Raw genomic sequence first — 23,759 nt, forward strand, 5'->3', positions numbered from 1 at the left:
CATCTTGTTGAAAATTGGATCATCTTGGTTGAAAGTTTTGTAATCTTAAGTATTAAATTGGTCATCTTGGCTAAAAGTTGCATCATCTTGGATGAAAAATGAGTCATCTTGGTTAAAAGTTGTGAAAATTTTCTTGGTTGTCATATTGGTTACAAAAATTAATCTTGGTTAAAAAAATTTAAGTCATCTTAGTCACATTTGATCAAATTGTCCATCTTGGACAAAAAATTGATCATCTTGGCTGAAAATTTTGATAGTTTGAATTAAAAATTGGTCATCTTAGTTGAAAATTGAGTCATTTTGGGTGAAAATTCCAAAATTCCTAATTGGTCATCTAGGGTAAGAATTTGATCGTTAAACTTGAAAATTTAGTCATTTTGGTACAAAATACTGTCATTTCACATAAATTACAGTCATTATGACTAGAAATTTCCCTACAATTAATTTTTCCCAACTTCAACACTCACCAATTAAGCTCAAATCATCAAAATCTTAAATACACAGATTTAAAATAATCCAATTTCATATTTTCATATAGGTAGCTTAACTTTAATCTCCAAAATCTCTTTAATTGACATCTAAATGCACTTAATTTTCCTAACAGCTTCCATAAAAAAAACACCTTTTTTATTGTTGTTAAATTTTCACTTCTTCATCTCATCATTTTCATCTTCATTTCACGGCTTCTACATTACTCTCGTAAATTAACATACACAATTTTTTTATTATATTATTAGGAAGGCGTTATGCTGATTCATTGTCGAAAAGATTGATTTTACGCTTTGTTTATTACAGTGAGTTTACTTTAAGAGTCCATTGTGAGTTAATTTTTATTTCTTCTTGTTTTGCATGAGTGCGTGGGTATTTTTTTATATTTTTGTGCTGCTTACTGTGAGGAGATTCAAAGTCTTTTTTTTTTATTATTATACATTTTCACCGTCTAATTCCTCAGCATCATCACTTCAAGTTCAGACGTCTTCTTATCCGTTTTATGCTTTCCATTTAAATTGCGCCCGAGTGACACAAATGAAGAAGGTCGTGGAGCTTTTTAGGCTCCAAATGGAATTATTAACAAAAAATGGAAGCCGATGCGGCTTGGCGTCCATATCCGGGTCGGCACATATTGAAATTTTGCCACCACGACAAATTTGGTTGTTTTTGCCAAGTGGCTGTCACTTGGTTCTAAGCATACTGCCGCCTGGTCGTCGTGATGGCAGCAATCAATATGTGCCGATCGAGTTTGGCTGCAAAAATAGGCGGCTTCCATTTGGTATTAACAAGTCTTAATAAAAGAGGTTTAGCGGAGCCTCAAAACTCCTTACCGGACCCTTCTTCATTTGTGTCGCTCGGGACGATGAGTTAAATTTATTTTCTCTCTAAAAGCAACTGGAGGAAGATTTGGAAAGAAAAAAGGTATTTAATCGTGAAATTTTGTGATGCCTGACGTTGCATAATTCCTAATTAGCCTCTTTCCTTTCTTAAAAATATCCAGACAACGTCCTTGCTCCTGGAAGACGGTCGATAAATAATTCTAGACATTTTAAATACAATCTACAATTTTTGTTCCTTAATTTGGGTTAAATTTTAAAGAAGAACGAAAACTTCCGCAGATGTAATTTATTGCTTAACAAGGAACGTTTTTGTACGTGGGAAATTAAATTTTATTGAACGTTTTTTAAAGTTTAAAGATAGAAATTATCGCTGTTCATTTAGGACAATAACAATAAATAAAGTCTCTGAGAATCAATTTCATTTCAAGGAATTTTAAACAACAATTTGAATAACAAGACAATTAACATTTAGTTAACAATTTTAAAGGTGATAAATTGAGATTCTTAACATTTGTGCTCAAAAACATGTACTTACTTACTTACTGGAACCATGCTCCGATGTGGAGCCTAGGTTTCTACAAAAGGCCTTCCATCTGACTCTGTTGCTGGCCTTATCACAAAGTTTGTACAAATTCTCCGTCTTTGCATCTAACTGACATTCTTTTCCTTGTGGATCCCTTGTGGATTCCAAAACAAACTTGTGTTTCTTCCACCTCGTTCACATTTTCTACTGTGTTGCGTTTTCGAAGTGTGTGACCTATCCAGCCGTACTTTCGCATGAGAATCTCGTGATTAATGTCCTCCTGGCTCAAAAACATATACTTGGTATGTTATTGGCGGTTCAAAACCCTTATTTAAAGAAGATGTTGATAGAGGTAATATTGCCTTTACTTACTTAGTTACTTCGTTGGCCGTACAGATCAATTGTGATCTATCGTCGTTATAACCATTTGGAATGGAAATTGGGAAGCGGTAGTCAGCGTTAGGATCAAAATTGAGCTATACGACCTACGGCTATATGTATTATCAAAACATAGTTTAAATATCAGTGACATTACTGAATTATTTGCTCTACGCACGCCATTTACACTTTAACTCCTCTACTTAATAAATTTTATAGATTATTGATGTAATTTCATGTTAAGATCAAATCTAAACAACTTGTTGTAATATCAAGAAAATGTATCAATCCTTAATTAATGTCTTAATAACGTTACAAGAAATGATTAACAATTCATGACCAACATCAAGTACTAAGTTCTTTATTATTCTTTATTAAGCTAGTTTCAGTATATCGAAATGTGTCGCTAGAACTGGATTTAATTTCTAAATGAAATGAAAATTGTGAATTATTTCATTTTCTGCAGTTTATTCATCAAATTAACATCTACAGCTAGTCTGTTGCATCCAAATCATCTTAATCAAGACATTCCAATAATTTCTCAAGTTTTTCATGAAGTTTTGGATGCATTCTTAACTCCACAACAAAATGAAGTCATAATTTCGATTCAAGATTCAGATTTAGTAATTTTGGTGGATATCCTGGATGATTTCTTGAAAAACTCAAATGAAAAATTATCATACAATGTAGAATGGATTGATGCAGACATCGAAAATAAATACTACTTGAATCGGTCGAGCATTTTACTGTTCAAGTCAGTCCTTAATTTTACAAATTTTGACTTCAACACGAAAGTCATTCGGCATCAAAATTATCCAATAAATCACTTTGTCTACATCCAAAATCTCAGTTTAAAGGAATTAGAAATGACATGTATGGACGAGATCTACAGCAAGATTGAAGTCTCATTTATGACTTTATTCCATAATGCATTTTTCATCATAAATGAGCAGCATGATGTCTTATTAACGTCAATTGAATATTTCAGTCCTTTCAAATGTAACGGTCCAATTATTAAACTTATCAATGTTTATGTCAAAAAGACAATGAAATGGAAGCAGGAACTAAGAAGCTATGAGAAATTCATGAAATATTATGGATGTGAACTTGTCATGATGGTTCCAACTCGTAGAAATAATGAGACTCAACTTTACGTGTCGGGATATTCAATTTATAGACGTAAAAATGACTTTGATGTTCATGGAATCGTTCCTGTACTTTTCCAACTTACAGCCAAGTATTATAACTACACAGCTGAATACATACCTGTAAAGATCAAAGAGGACTGGCTGACTAATTACAATCTAGACAATTACATTTATGATGATGGATATGACAATAAAATTCCAACAGTTTTCTTTGAATTTATGAGCATTCATGGCATTAATTCTGCGATTCGAACCTCGACTGTTGCAGCTAATTCGGAAGTGATTGTTGTTGTAACTCCTGCGGACAAATACACGTCATTTGAGAAGTTCTTCTTTACATTTGCAATTGAGGCTTGGATTCTACTCTTACTTACCATTGTCCTTACTATTCTACCAATCATGGCCATTAACTGCTCATCTAAATCTGTCAAGAAGCTTGTTTACGGCAGGAAGAAGTCACCAATGTGGGACATAATCAGTGTATTCTTTGGAATTCCTCAAAAAATACTACCAAATGCTAGTTTCCCACGATTTATGCTGATAATGTTAACATATGTTTGCCTAGTTTTTCGGATATGCTGTCAGAGTAAAATCTTTGAGTACATGATTAGTGAGCCTCAACGATCGCCACCAAAAACAGTATCAGATCTTCTTGAAAGGGATTATGATGTGTTTTCAATGGAGGGTAATCAAAGTCTTTCAAGGATTAAGCAATGGAATGAACGGTAAGTAGCAGTCAAATGCTGTAGATTTTAGGTATGATTCTAAAATGGAGCCGGGTTTTAGAGTGAACTCTTAAAATTTAATGAAATAGCATAAGCTAGTGATATCGTTCTGACTCTTCAGTTTTGACTGTTATGTCCGATGTCCCAGGTGCAGATGAGGCGAACCAGAATCTAATTGTTATGGTGCCGAACTGTGCATCTGCAACTATGCATGATGATCTGGTTAGCAAAATATAATCAGTTGTACTGACGATGGATTACCTGGGTTATCTAGGATTATCTAGCTATAAAATGCACTACGAACATTCAATTAAAAAGTTTGACAGTAAGGGCTAATTCAGATTCTTCAGTTATAACGTTGCCCATCTAGTGTGGGTTATCTGATAGGATCAAAATAGCTCAAACTAACCTTAAAATTGTCCATAAATTTCCATTCATTAACTCATATTCATCTATTTTTAGGATAAATACAACATCAATCTCACCAGTCGAATTTACAAATGCCTTTCTGACTCAATCTCAAAACTCATCAGCTAAAATGGCACTTTTTGTCGACCAATTCTTCCAATACAACATTGAATCTGCCGAAAGTAAGCATTTCCACTGGAATCAACTTGAAGACACCGTCCGGTACACAACTTATGAAGCATTTTCGTTCCGAAGTTATGCATTCTATTATCGAATGTTTAAGACTGTCATCGACAGGTTAATTCCATCTGGGATAATGTATCGGTTGATTGAGCAGAATTACTCAAAGAAATGGAAATTTGAAAAGATTAAGGAAGATCCAAAAAGGTTTTTGAGTCTTAATGACCTTTTGTTTGCTTTTAGTATTTTGCTTTGCGGCTGTTTGATCTCACTGTTATCGTTTGCTGCTGAAAATCTAGTCAGACTAAAGAAGAAACCTGTTAAATTTAAATTTGCTAAAGTACATCCAATGGAAGAGGACAATGAAGAGAATGAACAGTAATTATCAGAAGAATTGATGAAAATATTCAAATTAAAGACTCAGGATGATCAGGTTGAACTTAAAGTTGATTGAAATAGCTGCAAATATCCATCAAGTCAGTCAAAAATAGCATAGATTGATTAGCTTTATTCATCAACAGCACGGAGCAGTTTCATCAATAATCTAAAAACCAAAAAAAAGCAGCAAACCCGAAGAGCACAATACATTTCGTAGGACATCGCTAGGTCATCGTGCTATAGGCTAGAGTGCTGCGTTACCAGCTAGAGTACCGTGCTTCCGGCTAGAGCGCCGTGCTACAGACTGTATCACCGTGTTACCGGCTAGAGTACGATGCTATCGGCTTGAACACCGTGCTACAGGCTGCAGCACCATGCTACCGGTTAGATAGAGACCGCAACCGGAACTGAGGCTGCATGAAAAGGGGGGGTGTGTTTAACCCCCTAAATCCCCTCTGAATACACCCCTGCCGGCAAGACTGGACGTTACCCCAACGACACTATGACGGCTGATTTCGACCCCCATTTTGCAGCGAACACTGCAGTCCACCGTACCATACTACTCGGTACACAAAATAAGAAGTCATGAAAAAAAATCAATAAACACAGAGAATTTGAATTGAAATTGATTTATTTCTAATTCGAGATACTTAACTTGATTAATTATGCTACGCGTGTAAGTGGGAAGTAGTCTATACAGTAGCAACAACCTTGCTATGTCAATGCCCAATCAATGGCAATTCCATAAACAAAACACAAAAAAGAAGTACGTTGATTGTTTGCAACAACAATTTGAGATGCTTTCATTTTCAATTGATTTTGGTCGAGACACAGACAATGGAACAGAACAGAAATAAAAAGTTTTGTGTTTGATTTGGAATTTTGTGTGCAAACTTTTAATTTTATTTTGGTTTGTGTCGGGTGCGTGACTTTAGTTTAGGTTGATTATCGGTGGAAAGTTGGGGGGACATTTTTGGGGATTGGTAATCAGGGATGGACTTGCTTACATACTTCGTTGGATGAACAGATCAATTGTGATCCATGGGATCCCTTAGTTTGTGTTTGAAGCTCTATTGCTCTATCTCTGGGTATGTATCTGAAGCTGGCTCTATTGCTGGATATCATTTGCAAATTTCCGATCCAGAGGCTTAACCAGGAATTTTATCAGAGGATGTCCAAGTGGGTCCAGTTCAAAAAACCCCTAGCAACCTAAATTCAACTCCCAAACCAGTCCGTCCCCTCATAAATTCGCTTCTAACGCTATCCAAATTCGACAACAATTGACTAATTCATAATGGCCATATTGAGCTTATCAAATTTACATTAGCAATTTTAAACAAGCAAGCCAATTGAGTTTGATGTGCTGCTGTAGCAAAGAGGCTTATACCTGACTGATTTATTTCGGCTATTCATTGTGTAATTGAATCTTGTGATCGAATTTCGATTGTTGGATTTCTATCAATCTATTGTAGTTCCTATTGTTTGTTATGGAGTTTTTGTGCATGTCGAGTCAAATGGTTGTGGGCTTGTGGATGGTGAATTAATTGAGTATTGTCGAAATTGGCATGAAGTTGGCTTGAACTTCGAGTTCTAATTGGAAATTCAAGATATTAGAAATAGATCAAGGCTCAAGGGGCAATTCAATTATGATCCCCTTCTGTCCCCCAATTCCCCTCCTAAACACTCTCTATGGAGTTTTGACTTGTTTGAAGTGCTTCGAGCTCTAATTGAGAGCAATAATATCAAGGCTCAAGGGGGCCATGACCCTCTTCCCCTCTTCCCCCTCTTCCCCCTCTTCCCCTCCTAAACACTCTCTATGGAGTTTTGACTTGTTTGAAGTGCAAACAAATCTGCCACTCCCAAAACCTTAATTACAACAACTTAAAACTCCTCATAATCAAATTTCATCCACATGCACTCATTTGAATCAACGTTCACAGCAAGGTCGTTCAACAATCTAAAATTTTACACCACAAAAACTTATCACATAAGCTCACAGATAAACGATTTTCATGAATTTTTAATTTAATTAACTGACTTTTCTTCTTCATCCTCGCTCAGTTTTCATAATTTTTTGGTGCTATATAAGTGAACGTGCAAGCATGTAACATGTGCTTTAAAACTACTGATGCTGTGAAATAATTTTGGATATTAAATAATTGCTAGAGTGGAATAAAAAATAATAAGTGGTTTTATGTATGGATGATTATGATAATTTTTTGGGATATATGGAGTTAATGTTGGGGTTGGGGTAGGTTTGGATGTGGAAATTAGGGGTATGCAAGATATTTTTTCGATAAACCATTTCAAATTGGTAATTTGACGATTGAAGGTGCGAAATTATGAAACTCTGGCAAATAAATGTAACCTCAATTGAGAGAACAGTCCTAGTGACAAGATATACATCCATGGTATGAAGAACCTTAGTGGCAGAAGAGCCATCCCTTGAAAAGAGGGATAAGGTGGTATGGATTTCTGTTAATGAGGGAACGGAGAATGTACCCCTGGTGGCTCCGCTGATAGTGGAAGGAGCGAGTTACGTTCCTGTTAGAAGGACGGAATACTGGTCCGAGTGAGAGGGTGGAATATCCCTGTTGAGAGGACGGAGTACGTAGCTTGTAGGAAAAGGAAGTAAGCCCCTGATGAGAGATAGGAGCACTAGCTTGACGAGAGCATATTCTCAAATTGTGGTGCTAATTTCAAAATGGTAGTTTTTTAAGCAACTTTTAAGATTTTTTGGTATTTTAAAATACACTGCTAAGTTATTACGGTAATATATGATTATTGGATGTCTATAATAAGCTTTTAAGCTCATAAGAGTAAAATTAATGTTTAAAAACTTCAAAAGTTCTTTAAAATTGAATCATAAATTTGCATACAACAAAATTTCTCTCTTCTACAACTTTAAGCAAAATACAATCCAAACCAAATAAAAATACATCACGTAGTAGCTGCAACTATGCATGCAATTTATCCTCTCTACAAATTCCTATTTTTATGTTTACTCAGCAATCATAACAATTATATATGGCTAGTTTATGCTAATTTTATGATTTTTTTCCTCAGTAAACTTTATATTCTTATTTCCATTCCCGCACAGGCACAAGAAATGACTTTAAAGAAAATCAAGCAGCGTAAACTTCAAATTATTCTTTTATTTACCATACTCACAAATATAAATCTTTTCTTGAGTACAATATAAAGCAGCATGAGATGTTTGCTTAAAAATAGAATGTATTTTAAAATAAAATGAGCAGCTAGAGGGGAAGAAAATAAGAAAAAAAATCTTCAAGTGACTCTCTCGTTTGCATAAATCTCATTTTAAACTAGATTTTTTTTTTCAACTAGACGACATGCTGTGATAAAAGTGAGGGGAAGTCAGGTATGGTAGAAAGCTTGAATTAATTCTGAAGAATGGAGTGGTTGGAATTAAGGGATTTAAAAAGAAGAGAATCTACAAGGGAAAAGGCGTCCAGGTGCTCTAAGAGCAACATGGCGTAGGACGGTAATGAAGGAATGCCAGTTAGATGTCAAAACTGAGAATTTGTACAAGCTTTGTGATACAGGTAGCAACAGAATCAGATGCAAATCATTTTGTAGCAATCTAGGCTCCAAGTCGGAGCATGGTTCCAGGAAGTAAGTAAGTAATGGCTAAATTCCAATGATACGAAGTAGGTTTCCAGGGGTAATGGGGTTCTGTCCCTAATAAACTCTAACGTATTAACTCATCTGTCCTATCTCTCAAAGCTCTTTCACTTGCTTAATCTCGATAAACTGCTCTGGCCATGTGCTGCTGCTCTGATAAACTTTAGCTGTTCAAACAATTGAAATCCATAGCTGCACTTTAAATGCGTTTCTTGGCTATTGATAGTTTAACAAGTGAGAATTCGTCAGATTTAACAAGCTCAAACCTACAGATTATATTGGGATTCGAATCACTTCCTTTGATGACATTACTGCCTGTAGTTCTTCAATGGGAGGCTGTAAGCATTTCCACTTCATATGATCAGAAAAAGGACAAGTGAATATTCGCTCCTGCCGAGTCTCGAACCCACGACCGCCAGGTCGGTGTATAATGATCAAATCCCGAAGAACGCTGCCACTATGCTACCTAGACACTTCGACTCATAACAGCTCTCCTGATAACAGTACAATATAGTATATAATACACCATCTAATGAAAATTATATACATAAACCCCTCAAATAATTCCCTTATTTTCTCATTTTGTGAGACGACGCATACGACGACATGCAAATGTTAAGGCAGAGAGCATTAAAAGCATGAATAAATCAAGTACAAAGAAAAAAAATGTCGAGCATACAAGAAACATAGAAAAAAAAATTAATTTTAATTTAACACAAATGAAAGTAATTTGCAGAGAAAATGAATGTACATGTCGACTGCCGAGTCTTTAAAATCTACACACTTTGGCGCTATATAATTGTGTACATTTGTATATAAATTCTGAAAAAAAGAGGGGAAAAAAGCATGCACAAAAAAAAGAAAGCCTAATTAAATTTTCATAAAAAAAGGAAATGAAGCAGCATAAGAAGTGGAAATTTGTGGCAACAATATTATTACAATTGTAATTTTATGCAATATGTGGGACTTCTCACGTGCCATACATGAATAATACATAATCATGATGGACTGATTGATGCCATCCAATTTCTACAATGTCTTACTTATAATTTAATTAATTAAATGTTAAATTTGCTATATGCATGGAATGAGAATGGAAATAGAAGTGGAGATTGGTAGATTTCCGTTGTAAAATCTGGGTTATTTGATATTTTGTTATGTTATTATGCTTACTTATGCTAACTTATGCTATTTAAATGGTGTGATATTTCATGAACTCTTATTTTTCTTCTTAAATTGCATGTAATATGAGAATTGAACTCATAAATTTTGTGATCTAGTCGATGCATTGAGAGGTTTATAGTTAAAGCGTACTCGACTACCACCAGAGGCTTGCTTCCCTCTTTTTTTTTTGGCTACAACCACAATTTTTACTGCATTGCAAGCTTCTAACAGTTGTTTTCCTTATATCAATGCAAAATGTCTCCCTATTAACATTTTACTTATAAGCTTCCCTCACTCATAATTAGCACAGCAACATGTACAACCTTGTATGTCACCTGAGAAAAAAAATTAAGCAAATGTATGTCTATGTTCATTAGACTCAGTCTATTATGAAGCATTCACCATCATCATCATTTTTTCTCATAATATTAAATTCCATTTTAATACTCACATGTCATCAAGTTAAAATGAGACTGAAGCAGTTGGTATAAAGGTTGAAAAAAATTTTTTTGTGGGTGGATGTAAAGTAACAGAATAATGGAAAAATGCTTTTTGGCGTAATTAGCTCATTATTACAGAAGTAAATGAAAATTTTTTCGGCAGGAGGAAGTAAAGCAGGAATGAAAATTATGTCATGTGTTCAGCACATACTGAATGGAAGTGAATAATTCAAATGAAAATATTTGTTGAGGGACCTCGTTTTTGGTGGAAGCGACGAGAGACGTGAAAAACGTTTTAATTTAATAAAATATAAATTTGTTGAGATTATGAAGCAATTAGTGTATATTTTGGATGTTGTGTGAATGAGAGTGTCAGGTTGTTATTTTCAATTAAATTATATGATTGTGGAGTGGGGAATTGGGGGTTGTAAATGTTTTGATACTTTTTTTTGCTGAATTTTTGCTTATTATTATGAATTGAAAAGGATTTAAGTGAATGTTGATTGTCATTTTGAAGAATTTACAAGAAAATCAGAAAATTCTGGTTTTAACGGTCAAAAATTATTTGAAAATACTAAGATAATCAAAAAAATTCAAAAATTATTTCAAAATGTTCAAAAAATAATTTTAAAAGTTCCAAAAATTCGAAAATTAGTTCGAAAATTTCAAAATCTAGTTCAAAAAATTCAAAAAATTCGAATTCGAAAATTAGTTCGAAAAACTCCAAATTAATGTAAAAATTCGAAAATTAGTTTGTAAAATTTCAAAATTTAGTTTGAAAAATTCGTAAAATCAAAAGAATTCAAAAATTAGCCAAAAAAATCGAAAATAAGAAAATTCGGAAAAAGTTCAAAAATTTCGAAAATTAGTTCGAAAAAATTCGAAAGTTAGTTAGAAAATTTCGAAAATTAGTTCAACAAAAAATTTAGTTCGAAAAATTCGAAAATTAGTTCAAGAAATTCGAAAATTAGTTCGAAAAATTCGAAAATTAGTTCGAAAAATTCGAAAATTTAATGCACAAGTCCAGTTTATCCATCCATTAACCATCCAAGTTCCTTCCAATCTTCACAAAGCTAAACCGCATTAAAGACTTCAAAATGTTCACTGACTTGTAACAGAAACCAAATTAGAAAGATTGAAAAATTCCAAACTGCACGCAACGGATGTCAAAAAAAAAAATCTCCTTAACCGCGGCTTTCAAAGGAAGTCTCAAAAGCTTTAAAGGCTCAGAATTTTTCACATTATTAATTTTTCAACTGTTCATGTTATGTGAAATTTTTTCCTTTCAACAATTTTATTTTAATTAAAACGTAAACGTTGAGTAAAATATGAAAAATTTTCATCCATATTAAAACATAGCCTACAGTATTATAATAAAGGCATCAATGCTGACGATAAGCAGGCAAACTGTGAAAAAACATTTTTTTTAATAATAACGATACAATTTATAGTTTTTTTATTTAAAGCAGCATGAATTGGTTGTGATTTGAGGTGGATTTTGGCGGTTTGTCTGGTGCTGATTTGGTCTGTTTTGGGGCTTTGGACAAGCACATCCAAAAGACACACGGCGTACAAATGGTAGAGAATGTGACATTAAGCCAGCGTGACTTTGCCGTGGGACTGGAGCTGAATTTAACCGAATGCGACTCCACACTAGAGTCACGTGGACCTGAACCACATGTTTCGCCTCTTATACGCCATGTGTCTTTCGGTATAGCTTCTGTAGTTAGCGAATGACCACTAAAGGACCTAAACACTCAAATCCATCCTCCCTCCATTCCAATTTTCTATATCCTTTAAATTTCCTTTTTTGTTTCCATCCATTGAGAGATAAAAACGTGCAGACCAGCACCAAAAGTGTAAAAAATGAACGAAAAAGCAATAAATTTTATGAGGGAGAAAAAAGAGTTCAACATGCACCATACAGAGCTTTAGTTTGTGCAATTATTTGTTTTTTCTAACCAGAGTATTTAGCACATAGAACATGAAAAGTTTTCTTAATTTTTATTGGACGTTTTGTTGAGTTTAAGGAGAGGTTGGAAGTTTATAGAATGTTTAAAAAATGTTAAAATAAATGTTTAAAATTTTTGTAATTTAAATTTTAAAAACCGTTATTTCAATTTTATATTTTTAAAACCTTAAAATTTAAAATTTTAAACTTTTAAGATTTAAATTTTCAAAAACCGTTAAAATTCATATTTTAAAAACCGTTAAAATTGAAGCTTTTCAACTTTTTAAGATTTAAGTTAAAAAACCGTTAAAATTTAAATTTTCAAACATTGTTAAAATTTAAATTTGAAAAAAATCGTTATATTTCAAATTTTTAAAAAACCGTTAAAATTAAAATTTTTAAAAATCGTAAAAATTTAAATTTCAAAAAATCGTTAAATTCAAAATTTCAAAAACCGTTAAAATTCAAAATTTCAAAAAAACCCTAAATTTTATTTCACGTGAAAATTTTGCATCCTCACTTCCTCTGATACAAAAAGTATGTCTTCTTGATATTCTTCTCTTTCTCTAATTTCTGCTTGTATTCCCAATATTTCATTTTCATTCTAATGGCTGGCAACACGTCTTTAAATTTCATTCGTGCCGCCTCATCCTGAACAATTTTCTCGACATCATGTGCCTCAAGCTTCTTCATATTAATGCCTAATGACTCAATAAATCGATCAACATAGAACGGCGTACTCTCATTTTTAATTTTCTCAATCATTAATTTCACATTTGGATCAAATTTGGCATCACTAATGTCCTTGTCGTCCGACACTTCCATAAATGCTTTAAGGTATTGCTCCTCAAGTGCACCGAGCAATGGCTTCTCTTTTACAATCTTTTGTGGCTTCTTCTTCAAATACAACCGCTGCAATTTTCCAATTATTTTCTCCTTTTTCGGTGGATCCGCAAACAGTCGCTCGAGCTGCTTCATTGTCGTATTAATATTGTCCTCAATTTTATATGCACGCTCAGCGATGTGGAACTTTTTCCTACGCTCTGTACGTACTTTATGTTCCATCTCATTGAACAACTTCTGTGGAATTTTATCGATTGATGCAAACATGTTCAAGACTTTATTTTCAAGCCATTGAAATTGGGTAATGGTTGTGAAAATTTTTGAATCATCCATGCTGCTCTTCTCGTCGATTTTATAACCAAAAATGATTGTTTTAAATAGAATTTGACAAATTCCTTTGAGTTCATTCAGCAGTGGATCTTTAAATGACTTTTCTAGTGGATTTTGAGTCAGTTCCTTTGATTTTTTGAATAAATTTTCACTTCTTTGCTTTAGGAACTTCCAACGTTGTCTGAATATTCCAACTTTGAACTCAAAATTGCCAACAAATTTGTCATTAATTGAGTCCAATTTTCTTAAATCATCTTCAAGTTTGTTCGATATTATGGCTACGTATAGGAACTTTGAGAGAATTTTTATTGATTTTGACTTGAGAAACTCAATTGCTTCAATCATTTTCTTGCCATTTTTAAATGGAAACATTTTCTTTGGTTCATTAATGCAGTAGACATTGTTGATGTAGTCCATGATATTTTCTACTGATACATTTGCCTGATCCCATGCATTCTTCGTGCCACGGTTTAGTATTGAAGTAGCTATGTCTTCGAGGATTGGAGTCTGGAATGATTGAGGTTATATTGAATTTTTGTGGTTTGTTGGTTATGGACAACGGATAGCGGACAGTTGACATCGGACAATGGACAAATAATAGCGGACAACAGACAACAGAAGTCGGACATTGAGCAACGGACATCGGACAAATGCAATGGACAACGGACAACGATCAAACGGACAACGAACAACAGACGTCGGACATCGGACAATGGACATCGGACATCGGACAACGGACAACAGATAACAGATTACGGACAAAAGACAATGGATAACAGACAACGAACATCGGACAACTAACAAAAGGACAATCGGACAACAGACGTCGGACAAATTCCGGACAATGGACAACGGATTTCGGACATTGGACAACGGACAACGAACAACATAACGTCGGACAATCGAACAACGGACAACGGTCATCGGACAACGGATAAACGGACAACGAATAACAGATTACGGACAAAGGACAATAGACAACGAAAACGGACAACGAATAACAGGACAATGGACAACAAATCGGACATCGGACATCGGACATCGGACAAGTAACAACAGACGTCGGACCTTGAACAACGGACAACTATCAACAGACGTCGGACATTGAACGATGGACATCGGACAACGAACAACGGACTATACAGATAATTGACAATACACTTACCTCCGAACTTCCATCACCATAATCAAGATGCAGATGGTCGTGCTTTAACCGCCACTCCATTGGCATTAAAAGATATTGAAAATCTTGATATCGTCTCACTCGTATAAAGTCATTGCCAATATAGAAAATTTTCATCTTCAACGGTCCCACTTGTACCCGTATAGCATCATATTCAGCTCGTAGCTTGTCAGTGTCAATATAATATTGCTTTGCATCATGCATGACTCTCATTGTCTTACGATTTACTGACTCTTTGTGTTCATCGAGGAACTTATCATAATGATTGACTGCCTTTGCGACTTCCTTCATAACCTTTGCATCATTTTCAGCTTGAATTTTATCCACCATCATTTGTTCCTTGATATAATAAGCCTCAATTTTTTTCATAAATCCACCACGCATTTTTTCAACCTCACTGATACGTTTAAACCGAAATTCCGTACGTGAACGTTCGTTGTAAAATTCCTTTACATAAGATTCATCAATGTCAGTTGCAAGAAGTGATTTCATCTTGATTTTTTCGGTACCAATTAATTCATCTTTATAGTCGACTGACTCAACTTTTACACGCTCTCGTATGTTGGCACATGATCGTGTTCGTTGAGTATGAAAGCGATCCGGTGGCTTATGGAGATTTTTCATCGTGTGTATGTCAGCGATGAAATATGGTTGTGATTCGAATGACGGTTGGGATTTTGTTGTGACTAAGCTGTGGTTCTGTTGGGGAATTGAGATGAATGTTAGATGATTTTGATAGTGGAAAATTGGTGAAAATTGATTGGGAGGAGTGGTTGTGGTCAATTTACAGGATTCAGGGCATCTTACCCTTACCATTCACAATTCAGGGTTTAGGGTATCCCCACCCTTAACATCCTTACCATCCTCCCTCATCAGTATTCAGGGTACCCCAGTTGTGCCATCCTTACTATCCCCCTTCAGGATCAAGGATACTCCCAACCCTACCATCTCCTCTTTTGAATTCTGGGTACTCCCACCACCACCACCATTCACCCTTCAGGATTCAGGTTATCCTGATCTCTGCATCCCCCTTTTAGGATTCAGGGTACCTCTTCACTTATTCCATCCACCCTTCAGAGTTCCCTCCCCTCTTGCAACCTGCATACGTCCCTGTCTATGGCGCTAAAGGTTGATAATATGTAACTTAATACCGACGATATGTAAAGTACATCCTAGCTTCATTGAACAGGATCGGATCAACATGTCGTTCAATGTGCTTGCAGCCAAGGTGTGCCAACGGATCATCCAACAAACTAGTCATCTAGGTGCGCCATTATGCACATCCAACCCACTATTCAGCTTCCTAGTCTGACAAAATTCCATTCCAAAATCTCCACTTTTCCCCAGATTTCAATCATCCCCAAAGAATTCTCCCGTAGATTAATAACAATCTCTTCAAAAAAATCTCAGATGGTACACAAGTCACACCCACGAATACCTCAACATTCATTACATCTAACATTTTTCAGCATTAACTGCTCTCCCACATATTCTAGCAATAAAAAAACAGCATATTTTTTCCCACCTTTCTTAAATCTCAATGTTCTATGCTTTAATAGAATGTGGCATGTACTCCTCGAATGTAGAGCATAACTAAAAAACTCAATTTCCAATGCACATTAGATTTTATGATTTATTGCAAGGAAAAATTTTTCATTTTAGAATGCTAGCAATCCTATTGTGCCAATGAGTGTTGATGGGCAGGGTTGTTGATGAGATAAGTCGAATTGAGGAAGAGGCAAGTTTGAGATTCCCTGTCTCGAGTGACACTAAAAAGCCACTAGATAACCGCAATTCCTAACAGACAATGAAAAAATGCTTTCATAGTACAGAAAGACCACTTCGGTACCTAAAAGCAGTCTCTTTGCCTGTTAGGGAATGTCACCATATTGACGGCAAATAGAGGTGCTGTGGTGGCATTACATAGCATACCAATAGGGCAAAGTGTAACTGTGGATATTTCATTAGCAAATACAACAGCCAGTGCTTTTCAAACAATGCTCTGTGACACACAAGTGTGTGTTGTATATTAAAAGAATGCCAACATGGGACCATGAGCATGATTATTGTCTGTTAGGCAGATATCAACTGTAGAAACAGTTCAAATCCCAATCTGCGGGAGGTCATGCCAACCATTATTGATCTATACATAAACCAAAGTAAGGTAGAATATAGCCCCAAGAATATAGCCAGATAATGTTCAGCTTACGACTACGCTCCTGCTTCACCCCTTGCGACTTAGATTCCACTAGACTACACAAGACATCAAACCAAATGACACAAGTCGGTTAATCGATCGAAAATCCAAATCCAGATCGAAGTAACTCCTAATTGGTACAGGAATCGATTTGAATCCGTTACTAAGGCAGAGTCATTTTGGTTTGGTGTTGACTCTTTGATCCATTTACCGATTTATGGTATTCCTGGATACATAACAACCAACCCTGCCCAAATAAGAAATTGTCTCATATTTCTTTTAAAAAAATCTTCAAAAATATAACTTCATACCTGAAACTTCTTTCCAATATTCACTCGACTTTTGGGAATTTCCTCATCGAGAATCACAACATGACTGCCACTATCATTCGTAAAATACGTTCCCGTACTTGATAATGTTGATGCTGATTGCATTGATTCAATATCATAATCCTTATCAACAGTTGCATGAGAATTGTCATTTTCTATCTCGTTCAATTCAATTCCAACAGACTTTATGTAATGCATTCGTTTACTTGCTATGATATTATTAAAGTTTCGTCTTATTTCAGTCTGATTTTTATCATCAATTTCATCCTTGATGCTATCGATTGAAACGTGATTCCAATTGTCTATTGCCACATTATAACTTTTACGATTCATCTCATTGGAATCGATTTGAAATTTAACTTTAGCTGAATTTATATCATTTTGAATCCATGGAAGTGATTTATCAATACGTAACAATTCAGGATTATTTCCACGTGGATGTGCTTTTGTGAATCTTACAACTTTTGACTGCTCACATTCATCTTCGGTGATGTCAGAACATGATGATGATGGTATCTTTGGTATTAGCTTTACCGCTTCCGGCGTTGTTATGGTATTCGAATGTTTGTCTTTTGATGTCAATTTGTCATCATTGTTGTGATCTTTTACTTTCATCTTGTCGTCATGTGTGGAAAATGTTTCGGCTGGATGTGGAAGGTTTTGATAATTTGCAAGGGAATGGGAGTTAAGATTCGGATGTGGTTTGATTAGAATGTAGTTGATTTTGAGGTTAGGTATTTGATTTCGAGGTTAGGTATTTAATTTTGAGGTTAGGCATTTACTTTGAGGTTAGATTAATAGAATTATGCTATTTTGAGGTTAGTTTACTTAAAATTAAGTGGTTTTGAACTAATTTGAGGTTAGATTTTGCCGATAAACACTATTTTAAATTCAATTGAATAAATTACTAAATATTTGAGGTTAGATTCTTCAAAAAGACTTTCTAAATCCTTAAATTTTGAATAAATTTTTTTTTAAACGTGATTTTGAGGGTTCTAAAATTTAGCTTATTTTGAATTTTTGAAGGTTAGATCTTAAAAATTCATATTTTGAGGTTAGGTTTGAACCTTAAAAAATCCAAAATGATTTTCACAATTTTGAGGTTAGGTGAGAAAAATTCACAATTTTGAGGTAAGAATCTTAAAAGAAAATTCGTATTTTTTGAGGTTAGGTTTAAAAAACATCAATCTTTCAATATTTTTTAAGGTTAGATCACTAAAAGCTACTATTTTGAGGTTAAATTGGCCTTTTTTAAGGTTAGAATTTCAAATTTGAGGTTAGATCACTAAAAACTGAGAATAAATCTACTATTTTGAGGTTAGATTCTTAAAAATTGAACTTATCTATTCTGCTTGATCATTAAGTACCAAACCCAACCCAATCAAACCACAGAACAAATCAAATCTATCAACTCACCTTGATTTTCCCCCAAAATTCTCTCATTATCATTCGACTGTTTCAATTCACTCATTGCCATTGTCGGTATTCCCATAAATTTCATCCTTTGATATCGCTTTTGTATCTGATTCATATCAATTTGACTTTTTAATGATTTTTTCATACTCGACAAATATTTTTGTTTCAATTTTTTATCAATCTCTTTGATGTGCTGCTTTATGGGACTTTTGATATTTTTCATAATATTTGACTTTTTTATCATCGTCATCAGCATTTTGTTGCTCTCATTTTTATCGTTAAATAGAAATGTTTTGTCGTCGTTGGGATCACACGCGCCTTTTATAGATGATAATATTTTGCCTTTGGGCGGTGAATTCTGAATGTGAGTATATGTGTTTTGGACGAGGATGAACAAAAAAAAAAGCAACATAAAAATAAACAAACATTAAAAAATCATGAAGAAGGAAAGAAAATATCAATTAGATTTTAAGTAAGGCGCATTTTGTCATAATTGAGGTTGAGTCAAGTCGATTTCGTTCAAATTAGCTCAAGCTAACTTGACTAAACTTAACTCAAGTCGATTTGTCTTGGCGTTACTCAAGTGGATGCAATCTGATTCAATTCAAGTAAACTTGAAAATATTCAACTCAAGTAAACTTGAATATGCTCAACTCAAGTTGACTTGAATAGACTCAATTAAAGTTGTATTTAAAACACTTAACTTAAGTCAACTTGAATAGACTCAACTCAAGTTGACTTCAATAGACTCAACTCAAGTTGACTTCAATAGACTCAATTCAAGTCGACTTGACTCAACAAAAGTCAACTTAAATCAACCTGACTCGACAAAACTCAGCACAATTCTACTTGAGTCAACTCAACTCAAGTCTACTTAACTTGCTTTTCTCGAGTCAACTTGACTTGGATTTTCTCAAGTCAACTTAACTTGACTTTTTCAAGTCTAATTTATTTTCTGGCTTAATTCAACTTTACTTGACTTTTCTCAAGTCTACTTTGCTTGACTTTATTTAAGTCTACTTTACTTGACTTTGCTCAAGTCAACTTGACTTGACTTTGCTAAAGTCTATTTTACTTGATTTTGCTTAATTCAACTTTACTTAACTTTGTCCTAGTCAACTTAATTTGACTTGGATCAAGTCAACTTGAGTTAAATTGACTCAAGTCAACTTGACTTGATTCAACTCAAACTGAACGTTTGTAAACGCATCTTACATCTCAAAGAATAATTTTAGCATGTTTATCCCCAAGACAAAATTAACTCAAAAGCAGCAAGATAAGCCAAAAAAAACTTAATTTCTCAAAAAATTCCATTCAAGTGAAAACATTTGCCCAACTTATTAGCATCAAATATGACGAAATGAATAACTTAATTCACATTTATATGCAAAAACATTCCCGAAATGACTCTCGAGAGATGAAAAAGTTAGTTCGGACTATAAATAGATACGCAAAATAGACCTCAATTATCTCTAGATTCTCAAACTTACCACAATTTTAGGATCATTAGTGATTGTCTGTATCCAGTCTTTGTGCGTACGACAACTTCCATTAGTCGTACGTTCTATGCTGTATAAATTGCTTTTGCCTCGAGGTTCCGAATACATACGATCATGAAATCCTCTTAAAATGACACATTTACCAATTTTTTGTCCACATGTGATTCCATTATCATCGAAAATTTGATTCCTTTGCATGTCCATTGGAGTTTCAACAAGTTCTGTACACGACTGACTCAATTTTACTGATTTTAAAATATTTTCTTGATAATTGAATTTCATTTTATCAATTGATGCATCCTCGTTATCACTTGCAGTGCTTTGGTGATGCTCAGATGGTGGAAAACTCTCATCAGCTAGACGGAAAATTTGATTTTCTTTTGCTTCCTTTTCATGTTCCTCAATTTCCTTTGCTATTGCCTCATCCTTTATTTTTGTCATTCGAATGCGTTGACGAAGTTTGTCTTCTTTGTGCTTATAATGAAGTTCGACAATTTCTTTATTTTTTGGCTTGTCCAGCATTGGAATTACTCCGCATTTGTATTTTGATGATGCTGAGGGAGTTCTTGGGGCTTCTGGAGATGGAAAAGTTTTATTGTTGTTGTCATTACATTGAGTTTTGGTTTAGTTGGGGATGGGGAAGTTTGGGGAACTAATGTTGTTGTTGGAAATTCAATTTTTGTGCGCATTTGACATTTAAATGAATGAGATTTAAAATTCAAAATTTCGTAAAATTTAAAAATTTTAATTTTAAACGGTTTTTAAATTTTTAACGGTTTTTTACATTTTGAATTTTTACAAACTTTAAAATTTTAAATGTTTTTTGATTTTACAAATATAAATTTTTATCTTTTTTTTTCAAAATTCAAATTTAAAAATGTTTAAAAATTCAAATTTTAATGTTTAATTAAATTTAAATTTTAACGGAATTTTAAAAATTGGCAAATTTTTTGATTTTTTAAAATTTTTTTAAATTTTTATCAAACTTCTTCAACTTCCTGAGTTTTTTCAAACAATTTAATATTTAACAATTTTAAACAATTCAAACTAAAGATTTTCGAAAGTTTAAATTTTAACGGTTTCTAAAAATTTAAATTTTCAAATATTCCTTCATCCCCAAACTTCTTTAAATGACAAGTCACAAACAAAAACAAAAACTTCCTCTTGAGGCAGTAAAAAAAGAAGCAAAAAACTTTCCCGGTATATTGAGATGTCCATTATGATATGACGAAAATCGTCCTTAATTTAGATAAAAATTCCAGCCATGCTGGTCATACCTTTGAGAATTCATTTCTCTCTCATTTGAATGATAATCACTGTATTTAGTTAACATTCATTTCATTATTCATTCGAGTTCCTTTTTTTGTAAACTTTTTCAAGGAGATTATCCTTGAATAATTGAGAGTTTTGTGGGTTTTTAAGGTATTTTGGACTGTTCGGCTAATGGAGTGGATTTAAAGGGAATTATAATTGGAGTGGCTTAATTAAGATCAAGTAAATGATGAGTTAGAATTTTGGAAAAACCGTAAAGTAATTTAAAATTAAAACTGTTAAAATTGAAAAAACTATTTAAAAAATTTAAAATATCGTTAAAAATTAAAAAAAAAAAACTGTTAAAATTATAAAAATTTGAATTTTGAATTAAAATTTGAATTTTTAGAAACCGTTAAAATTTAAAAAATTAAAAAAATTTCAAAAAAACTTAAAAAATTCATTTTATCGTCCATTTCTTCCAAGAATCCAATTACATTATCCCCACCCTCTCCATAAAAATCCCCATCCAATTCCACCCACACCAATTTTCCCATCCAACATGTCCATTAAACCATCCAAAATAAATCCATCCAACTATGAACAATACCCAACAACAGTTGCAATCTTGAAACATTTATCAGTTCTGTTTGTGTCCCTTTCAAGCTACATTTTTATGTCTAAAGATTAATCCCCATGCAGCATTAAAGTCTTAACAGCATTAATAATATCTCCTAAGAAAAAAAAAACTTCCGAAAATTCTGTCTGCAAATCTTTTAATTTTATTTCTTCTACCTTTAAGTTTTTTTTGGATGTCGGAAAAAAAGGAAAATTACTCGTCATAAATTACAACCTTACACAAATCTCACATAGCAGACATGACGTGAAGAAATTATTTTTTGCTTCTTTTTCATCCTTTCCATCACAAGAAGGAAGAAAAAAAACGGAAAAGCTGCTTTTTAGCAAGGAAAAAGAGGAAGAAAAATTGACGACAAACGAGAGGGAAGGGCAAGGAATACGGAATAAGAATAAAACTCAGATAATATTTCTCAAAATGAATAAAACGAGGAACAATGGATGTCATTTTGAAATGTTTGGATGGTTTTAGAGCGCATTTTCCGGCATTTTTAATGAATGTTGGTGTCTATTCGCACGTGGAAGTTCTTTTGAAAATTATGAAATGGTCTAGTGCCATTTTCCAGTCATTTTTGATTTTCAAGAAAGTTAATATGAGAGGCTATGAACACGTGGAAGTGCACATTTCAGTTGTGTATGAGAGCCTATGAACACATGGAAGTTGTTTTTGATTAAATGTGAGAGCCTATTTGCACGTGGAAGTTAGTTTTAATTAATGTGAGAGCCTATTTACACATGGAAGTTATGTTCAAAGTGAGAGTCTATGTGCAAATGAAAGTATTCAAAAAATAAAATAGTCTAGTTCACATTTTTCATTATTTTCAATTAATGTGAGAACCTATCTACACGTGGAAGTTCTTTTTGATCAAAGTGAGAGCCTATGTATACGTGGAAGTCCTTCTGAAAAGTATGGCAAGGTCTAGTGCGGTCTTCAGTTACTTTGAATCAATGTGAGAGCCTATTTACACATGGAAGTTATTTTTAAGTAAAGTGAGATACTATCTACACGTGGAAGTTATGTTTGATCAAAATGAAAGCCTATGCACACGTGGAAGCTCTTTTGAACAGTATGGAAGCGTCTGATGAGCTTTTTCAGCCATTTGTAATAAATGTGAGAGCCTATATACACGTGGAAGTTCAAAACTTGGTAACTATTTGGGATTCATTGGCTTAGAACTGGAAAACCTGGTCCCAAACCCAAACTAACCCAAATCACCCAAAGTGATGCCATAACTCAAAATCCACCAAAAAAATCACAACTCAAAAATCAACATTACAACTTCTTTTATTCAGAACAATGAAAACTTCCCTTCCGTCGTTCGAGGATCAAAAAGAAGACAAGAACGGAAAAAAGTAAAAAAAGGAACACAAAAAAAGGAGACTGACTGTAAAGAAGGCAGAGACGACAAAGGAAAAAAAAGAGATTGGATTATCTCATAAATTGCGGTACTTTATGAAGCCTGCCTTTTTTTATATATTTTTCAGGTTGGATAATCGGAAGTGTAATTTACAGCAAGTGACCTTTCATTTAATTGTAAAAACGATACAAAAACGTTATAAATAGATAGGAAATGATTATTTAAGGTGGAATGACAAGACAGGAGGTAAAAATGGAACAAAAAGAGGATTTTGAGCTGTTTATTGTGAACAGCAAGAAGCTTTTGTGCGGAAATATATATAAAAAAAAAAGTTTTTGTAAGTTTGAGCTTGGTTGAATAATTTTTAAAGGGTTTAAAACAATAACTTATTCAATTAACAAAAATTCTCGACGAGATAAAAAACTTTTTTCTTTTTTTTAAGCTTT

The 23,759-nt window shown here is 33.7% G+C and overlaps 1 protein-coding gene across 1 annotated transcript; it reads right to left on the minus strand.

The window, feature by feature from the left end:
* Nucleotides 1-12,787: 12,787 nt before the first annotated feature.
* LOC139098673 (uncharacterized) lies at nt 12,788-18,681 on the minus strand. The gene is made up of 4 exons (XM_070650929.1): nt 18,570-18,681; nt 17,136-17,797; nt 14,610-15,326; nt 12,788-13,951 (listed from the first exon to the last, which is right to left on the minus strand). Exons 1-4 carry the CDS (start codon nt 18,652-18,654, stop codon nt 12,788-12,790), a joined length of 2,628 nt encoding a protein of 875 aa, XP_070507030.1. The 5' UTR covers nt 18,655-18,681.
* Between the last annotated feature and the right edge of the window lie 5,078 nt (nt 18,682-23,759).

This window comes from Chironomus tepperi, unplaced genomic scaffold (assembly GCF_022539635.2).
Source record: "Chironomus tepperi strain 1889 unplaced genomic scaffold, CSIRO-AGI_Ctep_v1 contig_450, whole genome shotgun sequence".
Classification (NCBI taxonomy): Eukaryota; Metazoa; Arthropoda; class Insecta; order Diptera; family Chironomidae; genus Chironomus; species Chironomus tepperi.